The 13,220-nt window shown below is 37.0% G+C and overlaps 1 protein-coding gene across 1 annotated transcript; it reads left to right on the top strand.

Annotated features, from left to right (window-relative positions):
- The first annotated feature begins 213 nt into the window (after positions 1-213).
- LOC137653502 (crustapain-like) lies at positions 214-12,762 on the top strand. The gene is made up of 6 exons (XM_068386956.1): positions 214-325; positions 765-917; positions 2,201-2,383; positions 9,383-9,574; positions 10,424-10,589; positions 12,479-12,762. The coding sequence occupies exons 1-6, from the start codon at positions 254-256 to the stop codon at positions 12,682-12,684; spliced, it is 972 nt and encodes a 323-aa protein (XP_068243057.1). The 5' UTR covers positions 214-253; the 3' UTR covers positions 12,685-12,762.
- The last annotated feature ends 458 nt before the right edge of the window (positions 12,763-13,220 follow it).

Raw genomic sequence — 13,220 nt, 5'->3', positions numbered from 1 at the left:
AATTGTAAAAACGTTCTCTTTATATTAAAAAAGGGAATCACGACATCAAAAAAATCATTTGGAAAACTAAATAAAAATAAAAAACAAAAAGTGCCACTATATCATCTAGTTTTTAAGAAAAATGGTTTATCAAAAAAAATAATAAATGAGATCTACATCAGCTTCAAGAACTTCGCTTTGTTAATTTGTTAATTTTACTCATATTTTTCTTAGTACATTCTTCTCATTGAGTTTTTCTCTTCTTACTTTTTAGATGAGGATTCTGGCTCTGATCGTTTACGGACTGGCTGTGGCAGCTGCCACCCCAGAATGGGAAAACTTCAAGGTAAGTCATTACAGGGTCATGCATGAATAATAATATATATGTGTATATATATATATATATATATATATATATATATATATATATATATATATATATATACATATATATAGACATATATATATACATATATATAAATATTATATATATACATAAGATATATATAAATTTATATATATATATATATATATACTGTATATATATATATATATATATATATATATATATATATATATATATATATATATATATATATATATATATATACTGCATGTATATCTCTGATATCTAACTAAGACCTGCTAGTTCCAAATATTTCAACGAACCTTTGTAGAATCAAATGGCAATTGTTTATTAAATTCAACTTAGTTACGAACGTAGAGACTACAGATTTCTACATATAACTATATCGTAAGTGGTTAACATGTTCCCTTCATTCCAGGCTACCCATTCCAAATCCTACGCCAATCCCATTGAAGAGCAGTACAGGATGTCTGTCTTCTTGGAGAAAGTGAAATACATTGAGGAATTTAACAAACTATACGAGAAGGGAGAAAAGTCCTACTACCTCAAGATCAATGCTTACAGTGATTTGGTGAGTGACATGAATAATAATAATAATAATAATAATAATAATAATAATAATAATAATAATAATAATAATAATAATGATAACAACAACTAGCAGGTGTAACTTGGAACATATATTGTTTATGAGGTCGGCATTATCCCTCGTTAATGTCGCTCTCTATCACGCAGTTCACTGTAATGTTGCTACATGATAGCTGTGTCTTTCCAATTGTAAATATTACCATGAAATTTGGCACGAACAGAAAAACTATGTTTCACATCACTACCTGAAATTTTCATTTGGATATGTGAATTATTCTAGGAACAATTTACTCCAGCGCCATAAATAGCCATTCAACCCATACCGAAATAAACGTTTGCTGTGACTTTGCTATAGCAGATATCAACATGAAAATTGGAATAGACAAAGAAAATATCCATCCCATAAATCTCTGAGAATTTCATTTAGATATGTGATGTTTTCTACTAGTAATTTACGGCAAAAATCGGCCTCCAGCGGATATCGAAAAATGGATACTGTGACTTTTTTATGGCAAATATCAATACGAAAATTGGTATGAATGTAGTTCACATAACACCCATAAAACAATGTGAAAATCATTTGGATATCTGTAAAACTCTAAGAGTAGTTTGCGGCTCCTCACTGATTTTTTAGCTAAAAATCGTCACTTACAAACGAAAGTGACAGCTAGGGAATGCCTATAGCAGGTGTGAACATGAAAATTGGCAGGACCAAAGCTTATATATATTTAAATAGTACCTTAAAACTTCATTTAAATATATTCATTGGTGCATGAGTTAAATAAATTAAGATGAAGTTTATGTCACAGACTGGTCTCAGAAATGTTGGGGAACGTTATAGGTGTTTTTTGGAATTTTTTAGAAAGGATAACATCTTGACTTTGAAAATACAGATATATTAACATAATATATACTAAAAATATTCAAATTCGGCAAATGCGTATGCAAGCTGTCGTCATGACATGGATACAAAATTGTTATGAAAAAAAGTAAGAGAAATAATTGGGATACAAACCGGAATAAAAATTCAATGTGGTTATATGGATGTATCTGTCTAGATGCATCCTTCCTGACATTCCTTTGAAAGGAATAATTCTATTTCAAGCACTTCAATACAATATTTGCACGTTAATAAATTCTTTTATAAGCGTAGGAAGTCTCTTGAAGCTGTCGAAAAAAACAGCATTAACATCACGACTTGCAATGCCTAAAAAGTTAACTATGAAACCTGTCAAAATTATTAACTGTCGTTATTCCTGACTTCAGACCCACGAAGAGCTCCTCGCCCAGATGACTGGAGGATTCGAAACGAGGGTCGATCCCCCCACTGAGCCTCCAAAGGAGGTGTCCGTCGAAGGATTAGCTGACTCCGTTGACTGGAGGGCCAAGGGAGCTGTGACGCCGGTGAAGGATCAAGGGCAGTGTGGATCATGCTGGGCTTTCTCCGCTGTAAGATGCTATTTGATTTCTCCTTATTTTCTTCTGTTCAAAATTCTGTTTCATGCCTACTTAGAAAAAGTAACATGAACAAGGCTTTCTAAAGGTATTTTGAATAACGCTTTTCGCACATGTTAAATGTTCAATTTTTTTCTTTTTATATATCAGGTTTTTAATTACTTTTATACGTTGCAAACACCGCCTCAAACAAAATGTTTGTTTTTCTAATTGTAAGTTTTCTTTTAATTACAATGTTTTTTTTTTATAGTTTTTCATATCAAAAAACGGACATATCATTACATTTAGACTTAATCTTGACAAGTCAGCGATTGAAAGTATGTACCACATACCATTAACAATAACGACTAAATACGATCAGAATGATGATTATAAGATCATAAATTTCCAAGATGCATTATTAATATTCAAATCAATATTTGAGACTATTTTTCTTTGATTCATCTCAAATTTATAAGCATCATCACCTTGTCACTTGAAATTCCACAAGGATCGTTAATAATTTAAAAGAAAAGATTATGAAAAATATTATACCTTAACGTCTTCATCGGCTTTCCGTAATGTCTTGCTATATATTTTTTGAACCCTTTGAAATGAAAATCATGTTGACTTTCCATATATCGAATAACCACTCAGTATTTTCTTTTGATCTTGTTTTTATCTAATAATTCGTTTCTATTTCACTCTATCGTATTTCCCAAGGACGAGGACATTTTGCTTTGCATCATATGCTCGCATCACAGCCAAGAGTTTTTATCATCATCATCACCATCATCCCCTACGCCTACTGACGCAAAGGGCCTCGGTTAAATTTCGCCAGTTGTCTCTGTCTGTATCTTGACCTTTTAATTAAATACTTTTTCATTCATCATCTCCTACTTCACGCTTCATATTCCTCAGCAATGTAGGCCTGGGTCTTCCAACTCTTTTAGTGCTTTGTGGAGCCCAGTTAAACGTTTGGTGAACTAATCTCTCTTGGGGAGTGCGAAGAGCATGCCTAAACAATCTCCATCTACTCCTCACCATCATCTCATCCACTTAAGGCCCTTCGAGTAATCTCTCTTATAGTTTCATTTCTAATCATGACCTGCCATTTAACTCTCAATATTCTTCTGAGGGCTTTGTTCTCAAAGTTACTAAATCTGTTGTAGATTGTTTCATTGTCATACCATAAATCATGTCCATACAGTAAAACAGAGCTCATTAAAATGATATATAGTCTGATTTTTATATGTAATTTCAGGCGATTTGATTTCCAAATTTTACTTAACCTAGCCATTGTCAGATTTGCTTTTATTTCAATCTTTCAATAAACTCTAATTCTAAAGACCCTGTATTGGAGATCATAGATCCTAAACACTTTAATGATACTACCTCATTAATCCTTTCTCCTTCCAATGATAATTCATCTTCCATTGCACACTCTGTTCTCATCATCGCTGTCTTTCTTCTATTTATCTTAACCTCGTGTGATATTTCATGCATTCTGGTAAGCAAGCATTGCAAATCCTATGGTGTTCTGCTAATAAGGACAGAATCATCAGCATACTATAAGTATGCTAATTTTCTGTTAACAATCCAGTCCAGTCCTTCTCCACCATCTCCAATTGTTCTACGCATTACAAAATCCATGAGGAGGATAAACAACATAGGTGACAACACATTCCCCTGGAGTACTCCGCTGTTCACTGGAGATTCATTTGATAGGACTCGACTAACATTAACTTTGCACTTGCTATGCTCATGAACAGACAATCAAATTCCCATATTTAAGAGGAATTCCATAATAACGTACGACTCTCTACAAAACTGGCCGGTGCACACTATCAAAGGCTTTTTCATAGTCTACAAATGTGATCAAAGGTGGATTTCTATATTCTACTCATTGCTGTACATGTCTCAAAATGAAAATTTGATCAGTACAACGTGAACCTTTTCAAAATCCTGCTTGTTCAAATCAGCTTTTCATCAGTTTTTCTCTATAGTCTCTTTAGAATAACCTTACTATATATTTTCAAAACAACTAACGTGAGTGTGATACCCCTGTAATTATTGCAATCAGTCAGGTCTCCTTTCTTTGCCATTTTCACCAACACTCCGAACTCCCTTTCATCATCAGCTTTAGCCTCTTCCCGTAAGTATTCTGGGGGTCACTTAATTTTCAGCCAGTATGATCTTAGTAGTTATTCCATCGTATGAAGGGGCTTTCCATCTCTTGAGTTTTTTAACATATGCTTCAACTTCAAACACACTCAATTCATTCATGGACACATCAAGGTCTTCCTCAGCATCAGGTATATCAATCAAATTATTTCCTTCACATATCCTATTCATGACCTCAATAAAATGTTCCATCCAATGTTGTCTTTCTTCATCTTCTGTTACTATAACAGATCCATCTCTCTCTTTGATGGTTATATACTTCTTCTTTGCCCCCATAGAGATGAGCAATTCTCACACCATAGCCACTCCTTGAATTCATGGCTTTGTCAACCCCATCGGTTTTCCTGTGTAAATATTCTCCCCAGTCATTCCTGGCTTTTCTTCTGACCTCACTATTGATACTCGAATACTTAGCATGCAGTACCTTGTAATTTGTATTACTTCCTCGAAAATTCTTAACTATAAATTTCTGTGTTTGTCTCCTTTTCTGTGTTTGTCTCCTTTTTATAGTATCCCACGTATCATTTGATATCCATGGCTTTCTCCTTGTAACTGCGTGTCCCAAAACTTAACTACCAACTGACTGATATATGTTCTTAATATCAAATAATTTTTCATTAATCGTCTAATTTTCGTCTCTTAAAAATCAATTGCAAATGTTTCTCTGTGTTCATTTTCTAGAAGTTTAGTTTCATCAGACCTAAGTATTCTATCTACTCTTCTGTTTGGGTGCTTTCAGTTCTAATTTTAGTGTGGCAACGCGGAGATGGTGATCAGTACTAATATCTGTACCTCTATAGCTTATTACATTTCTCAGAGTCCTCCTGATAATGTGATCTATTTGATTTTTGTAATTACTCTATGGTGAAGTCCATGTATATTTGTGGATGTCCTTGTGATGGCAAAGAGTACCTCCAATGACAAGATTGTTTGTTGAACAGAAAATTATGAAATGTGCTCCATTTTTGTTTGCAACTTTTCCAAGACCCTCGACACCCATCACATTCTATATCCCTTGATTATTCCTTCCAAATTTAGCACTGATGTCGCCAATCACAATTTTCATATCTCTCTCTAGGATCTCATCAATTACACTGCAGATCTTCATAGTATTCATCTTTCCTTTCTTCAGGGGACTCATTTGTTGGTGCATAAGAAAATATAATACTCATATTGCACTGTTTTTATTTATATCTTGCAAGTAACAATTTACTATTTAAAGCTGTCCACTCAATTGATGCCTTTTCTTCTTATGGTGTCATCCTCATTCCTACTTGTACAGCGTGTGTATTAGCCACGTGTACACTGTAACGGTATTTCTGTTTTTTGTATGTTATCGTTATCGCTCTCCTCGCACCGATAACCAGTTTAAGCCTGTATATTCTTAAATCTTTGTGTTTGAATTTTTGTCCCATTCCTGCTTGAAACGGTTGGTCTATAAACTCATGCTCCGTCGAAATAAAGTTAGTTGCATTCATCTTGCTTCTTAGTTATTACCTAACTGGCGCTTCGCACATTTGTGACCGCTCCTTCCCGCCTTCCTCCTCACTAGTGCGTCTTACTGTTTGATAATGCCGCCCTCAGACACTGACTCTACTATCAACACCACACCCCTGAAACTACGGTCCTTTGCCAGTGAGGAAGCTTTTGCCTGGTTTCAGAGTGTTGAAGTCCAGTTTCGTATCAAGGGTGTGACTCAGTCAAGCACCAAAGCAGATCACATTCTCGTGGTGATCCCGAGAACACTTTCCCGGAAATCTACGATTAGCGGTGTGAGGAAAGGGACTCCCCAATATCATAAGATACCCTTAAATCATACCTCCTAGAGCTGTACTTGACATTCCTAGCTGTCCGCCTAGGAAAAATTTTTCAGCTTTCTCAATAACCGTTAGAGAACCAAAAGGCTTCACTCACCCTCAGGGAAATGACCAGTATCGCTTGTCTGCAACCTGCTGCAGACGGCTCTCCTTGTGAACTGAATCTACTTTGTGCCCTTTGGGTACAACGCCTACCTGAACCTGTACTCGCTGCCATCCCCAATGTCGATATCTTACCCATGAAAAACCTGATGACCAAAGTCGATGCCCTTATGGACAGCAACTTCACCACTTTCAAATTCTCCATCAACGCCTTCACTACTGACAAATTGGACAACTATTCACCATCGACCGAAGCCGACGTGAATGTGATGACAAAACCGCCCATCATCGATTACTCACTTACACCCCAAACCAAAGACCTCTACAGCCACTTTCTGATGTCCATCGGCCACAGTTGTGCTACAACCACTCCAGATTTGGGGCTACTGCAAAGAAAGGTTGTCAATAGCCAAAAAACTTGTAAGTAGGCCACTGTTTGCAGTGGTACTCTCCCCGTCACTAATCTTTTCTTTTTAATTGATGCAGGTATGGGCGTGCAAGTTTTATTAAGAGACGGGTGCCTAACATTCTCTTCTGCCAAGGGCACTCTCCAGGACACGACGTAGTCTGTCTATGTCTGCCGAGATCCACCTGGAAGCTGCAAAAGGATCTGCGATACTCACAGATATTTATGAAATCATCATATTATCGTTTGGAAGCGGTAAATATAATTGGAAGTTTCTCGTGACTGATGCCATATTGCCAATCCTCGGTGCGGACTTCCTCTCACATTTCCAGCTCCTGGTTGATGTTGCTCACCATCAGTTAGTCAACAAGGATTCGTATTCCTCATCGACTCCAACGCCCCACTCCTCTGTGACATCAGTACTGATAGACCTAGATTGTAGATACCTTTTCGCATGCACCGATAGGTACGGCCTTTCACATTACTCTCGCTGTTCTTCTGCACAGCTACTGAAGACAGAGTTCATTTGGCAAGGCATTACTAAGGATGCTAAGGATTGAGTACACGCCTGTACTTTATGCCAAAGCTCAAAAGTATATCAACACTCGGATTCAGGAGTGGGCACCTTTACTCAACCTCAGTGGAACTTTCCCCACATTCACGTCAATGTTGTAGGTCCCCTAAAAAGGACATGTTACCTGTTTACCGTCATCGACCGCTCCACTCTTTATTTAGCCCGAAGCCATTCCCATGGAAACTGCAAAGTCCGCCTCGTGTATATCTGCCTTACTCTCAAGATGGATAGCAAGATTTGGTATCCCCAAGCACATTACTTCTGATAGGGGTACCACTTTCACCTCTCAATTGTGGACATCATTAGCGAATCTCCTGGGAATCATCCTACATACAGCATACAACCTTGCTGCCAATGGAATGGCTGAGCATTTCACTGCACCCTCAAAGCAGCTTTGATGTCCCAGTGCACAGCCTCCAACTGGTTTACTCAGCTTCCCTGGGTCCTCCTAGGAATAAGGAACACTCCTAAGGACACCTTGGATGTCTCGACAGCTAAGATGGTGTACGGTGACTAGTTGGTCATCTCTGTCGAGTATAGACCGTGTTGTGGGAAAATTTACTCGATGCCGCCAGACTTACAAGCCCCCAGCGCAGCAACATATACCGACAGATTTGCACAAGGCATTGCACATTTTCCTGGCAACGACACCAGCAAGCCACCTTTAACACCCCTTTACATGGGCCCTTTTCTCGTGATACATCGAACAACAAAGGGGTTCTTACTAAACGTTCGTGGCAAAGAAGACTGGGTCTCCTTTGAGAGCCTTAAACCTGCGTATTTCCTGCAAGATGACCCACCTACAGTGTGCCTTTCTGAAGAAGGGCACCCCATTTCACACGTCTTTTTTTTTTGGAGGGGGGGGGATGTATCGCATGCGTATCACACATGCTCATATACTATAACAGTATTTCTGTTTTTTGTATATTATCGTTATCGCTCTTCCATCGCACTGATAACCTCTTTAAGCCTGTATGAATCATTACGTTTGAATTTTTGTGCCATTCTTGCTTGGAACGGGAGTTATATAAACTTATGCTCCGTCAAAATAAAGTTAGTTGCATTCATCTCGCTATTCAGTTATTACATAACTCTAGTCTAAGGTTTCCTTACCACTGCTTTTACAACGTGTTTCACTTAAAGGCAAGATATCCAAACTATATTTCATAAATTTACTCTCCACTTGTGGTAATTTCCCAATCTGATTCATGGCTCTAACATTCAAATTACTAATTTTCAATTTTTCTTTAGTATTTATGAACCGGGAGATTCTTAGCGCCCGGCTACGCCCGAGACTGGGGGCCATTCTGTCATCTTCTCTTTCTATTGACGGACTAAATCCATAGAGGATTCATTGGATACATTCATTAAAGGATAGCTAGTTGCTTGTGAGGCGCAGTGCCTATCTAACTAAGGCAAGTGACCCCTGCCGGTCCATACTGATTCCAGTAAGATCAACCGCTAGACATCAGGAGTAGAAGCCGCAGAGACAATTATTCTATTGGCTTGAATCTAATCTGTCACCTGATGCCAGTGACTTCATCGGGATTTAGGGGGAATTTCATTCACATCTAAAGTTCTTGTTACTGAAATCAGGTTGCTCATCCGTTTACATAACCGTTGGCAAATAATGAATTGCCAAGATATACCTCCTAGCAAGGCATTTAAAATGTACTGCCAAACATGGTATTTAACATATACTTCCTTGCAAGGTATCTAAGATATACCGCCTACCAAGTTTTTGTACCTGATAAAATTTCTTGCTTTGTACACACCTTAAAAATTTCCATTTTAAATGCTTGAACATAACAGTGTTATATATCTAATGTAAAAGGCCCCTTATGGTCACGATTTTTTTGTTTTTTGCTTTCTTACAATAACTATTCATGCTTTACTATTTTAACAATTACTGTTTTTTTATGCAAAAATAGGTTGCCTCATTGGAGGGAATGCACTTCCTCAAGACTGGTAGCCTGGTTAGCCTATCCGAACAGAATCTTATAGACTGCGCTTGGGCTTACGGTAATTATGGCTGTAATGGAGGAAAGTCTTACATTGCCTACAAGTACATCAGGGACAATGAGGGCATCGACACCGAGTCTGCATATCCCTACACCGCTAGTGTAAGTAATCCCTCGACATGGAAATTAAGCCATTTTAAGTTTAGTAATCTCTTGTTATAAGGTTCTAAGCTGCTGTAGATGATCCCATTGGTAACTTCCTAATGGTAACATCCCTGCCTGGTGATCGCCACACAAAAGTTCAAGTTAAATTCGTTAAGTCCTTTTGTGGCAGCAACCTCACCATCCTTGTGAGCTATAGGCCTACCTGCAGAGTTATCAGCCATTGCCTGGCCATTCTGATCCTAGCTTGGATGGAGAGGGGGCTTGGACGCTAACCGTATGTATATATTGTCAGTCTTTAGCGCATTGTCCTCCTTGCTAGGGCAATGCCACTGCTCCTTGCCTCTGCCATTCATGAATGGCCTTTAAACCTTTAAAAAACAAACTTGGAGTTAGTAGATCTAAATGGTCTTGTATCACATGGATGAAATGGTGTTACTAATCCTTCTACATGCAACCGATATATATAGTATGTGACCCCGTAGTCGCTTGGGAGACAGTGGGTGTAAGTAATGTTTGGTAACGTAGTGTTTCAAAGATAAGAGCAGTTTAGCGCATCCTTCAAATCTAGGACATTTCATACGCAAGATAAGATCTTTGGGTACACAAATTTTTTATCCGTTATGCTGTAACATTTCATAAAAACACAAGAAAGAGAGGAGATAGTAGTACAAACGAATCTCATGTCATTCGTTTCATATGTATTTACAACAAAAGTATAGTGTTTCATGACACTACAGAAAATAAACCAGGTGCTATTCAAAACTGATCTACTCCCCAGTGAACAGACCTGCTACCATAAAAATAAGAACTCCTTCATTTGAAGATCACCTTCTTCTGTTCCTACAGGACGGTCACTGCCGATACGACCCTTCAAACATTGGTGCCACAATCTCATCTTACGTACAACTAATTCCTGGTACTGAGTCCGCTCTCCAGCAAGCTGTCCATGACGTAGGTCCAGTCAGTGTTCGCGTCGATGCTAGGCACCCATCCTTCGGCAGTTATGGAGGCGGTAAGAGTTTTGTGGAACTTTTATCAAAAGATATTGTAAAGATTCTGACCTCTTAGTTTTCTTGGTTTGGTAAGATAAAAGATAAAGTCTCTTTGACAGATTTGATGCAATAAAAGACTTTCTGTGGTGAAAATTTAGTTATACTTTCTTTTCATCAAAAGAGGGAATACATATCCGTCTTTTCCTACATTTCTATGATCCTTCCGATCTCACTCTATTTCCCCCTTGCATTTTACCTTTTTCCTCACTTTCTATCATCTTTTTTACACTTGGAGTGTCAATTAAGTACAGCAACTACCTTGACAAAGGCATCACTATAAAATTTTAGTCAATAATTCTTGCATATTTATGCACAGTGGGATCTGCATTTGAGGTCATTTGTTTTATGAAAGTAGTCTCTCCCAAACCGGTGGAATAAGCTGCGTAAACCAGGAAACTTCTGACTGATAGGACACAAGTTCGTATCCATTTCAGTTCTGCTCAAAAGTTGCTTAATTTGAAGATTTTCAGTAAGTCCCATTTTCGAAATGGTTGAAATCTGTTTGGTTTACAATTATAAACACAGAACCATTCATACATTATCAACAACTATGAACGCTACTCCAAACAAGAATGGGTAAACAAAATAATGTTATAGTTTTAGGGGCATTTCATCATCTACTACCCCTATTGACGCAAAGGGCCTCGGTTAGATTTCGCCAGTCCTCTATATCTTGAGCTTTTAATTCAATACTTCTCCCTTCATCATCTCCTACTTCGCGTTTAATAGTCCTAAGCGATGTAGGTCTGGGTCTTCCAACTCTTCTAGTGCCTTGTGGAGCCCAGCTGAATGTTTAGTGAACTAATTTCTCTTATGGAGTGCGACAACGGCTAGGTTAGGGGCATTTATATTATCTATTTTTTAAAGGACGAAGGAACTATCGATAAATAACAACGATGACCCTCCACACCCCTCCCCCACTCACAATATATAATAAAAAATAATGACAACATTTAAATTTAGTTTGCATACACGTAAATTGTCTTTCTGTTGTTATCAATACTTTTTTATCATTGTTATCATTTTCATTATTATTATCATTATTATCAAAATAATCATTATTTTGTGGAAATCCACGATATAAGTTTAAAGAAAATTATTCTATTTTTAAGATTTTAACAGAAAAAATACCACAACAAATAAATAAGAATTATAGACTTATTATCTTGGTCACCATTTCTTCTAAAAGAAACAATTATCAATTTATAAAAAAAAAAAATCAAAATCATCATTTTTTGTGTAAAGCAACGATATAAGTTTTAAGGAAAATTATTCTATTTTTAAGATTTTACCACAGATAAAATCCCACAACAGATAAAATAAAAATCATAAACTTAATATTTTGATCACCCCTTCCCAAAAGAAGCCGTTATCAATTAATATATATATATATATATATATATATATATATATATGTATATATATATGTGTGTATATATATGTGTGTATATATATATGTGTATATATATATATATATATATATATACACACACACATATATATATATATATATATATATATATACACACACACACATATATATATATATGTGTGTATATATATATATATATATATATATATATACATATAAACATATATATATATATATACATATATAAAGGAAACGCCACTTAACTACCACCAGTTCTGTCCTCTCCCAATTCATGCAAAAGATTATACCATACATAAAATCCCAAAACAAATAAAATAAAAATCATAAACTTAATATCTTGATCACCACTTCCTCCAAAAAGGTAATCATCAATTTTTATAAGAATAAGAGAGCAAACGCCTCTTACCTACCACCAGTTCTGTCTTCTCCCAATTCATGCAATACCGCTTCCCTCAGGTGTTTACTTTGAGCCCAACTGCGACATCTACGCCGCCAACCAAGGCGCGGCTGTTGTGGGTTACGGAGTGGAAGGAGACAACGAGTATTGGCTGGTCAAGAACTCTTGGGGCACCACCTGGGGCGAAGAAGGCTACATCAGGATGGCCAAGAACCAGGGCAACATGTGTGCCATTGCCACCTATTCTGTATACCCCGTTGTTTAGAGAGTGTGATTTGCATGGTGAGTCTTCCTCCATCCATACACACCTGTTAATGAAAATAAAGAATAAATATTGCATCTATTAATAACTTTTATTTTAACAATTTATGTACGAATATGCTTATAACTCTAGACAGTTATTGGGTCCTTTGGCTGGCCAGAGAGTACTATATTGGATCTTTCTCTCTAGATGCGGCTCTTTTTCCCTTTACCTACACATACACCGAATAGTCATGCCTATTCTTTACATATTCTCTTCTGCCCTCATACATCTGACAGCACTTAGATTATCAAACAATTCTTTGCTCAAGGGGTTAACTACTGTGCTGTAATTGCTAAGGGGGGTACTTTCCTCTTGATAAGGGTTGAAGAGACTCTTTAGCTACGGTAAGCAGCTCTTCTAGGAGAAGGACACTCCAAAATCAAACCATTGTTCTCTTAGTCTTGGGTAGGGTCATAGCCTTTGTAACCATGGTCTTCCACTGTCTTGGGGTAGAGTTCTCTTGCTTAAGGGTACTCTCGGGCACACTATTTTATCTT

The sequence above is a fragment of the Palaemon carinicauda genome, chromosome 14 (assembly GCF_036898095.1).
Source record: "Palaemon carinicauda isolate YSFRI2023 chromosome 14, ASM3689809v2, whole genome shotgun sequence".
NCBI lineage: Eukaryota > Metazoa > Arthropoda > Malacostraca > Decapoda > Palaemonidae > Palaemon > Palaemon carinicauda.
Note: the sequence above shows the minus strand (reverse complement) of the source record. Positions and strands in the feature narration are given on the sequence as shown.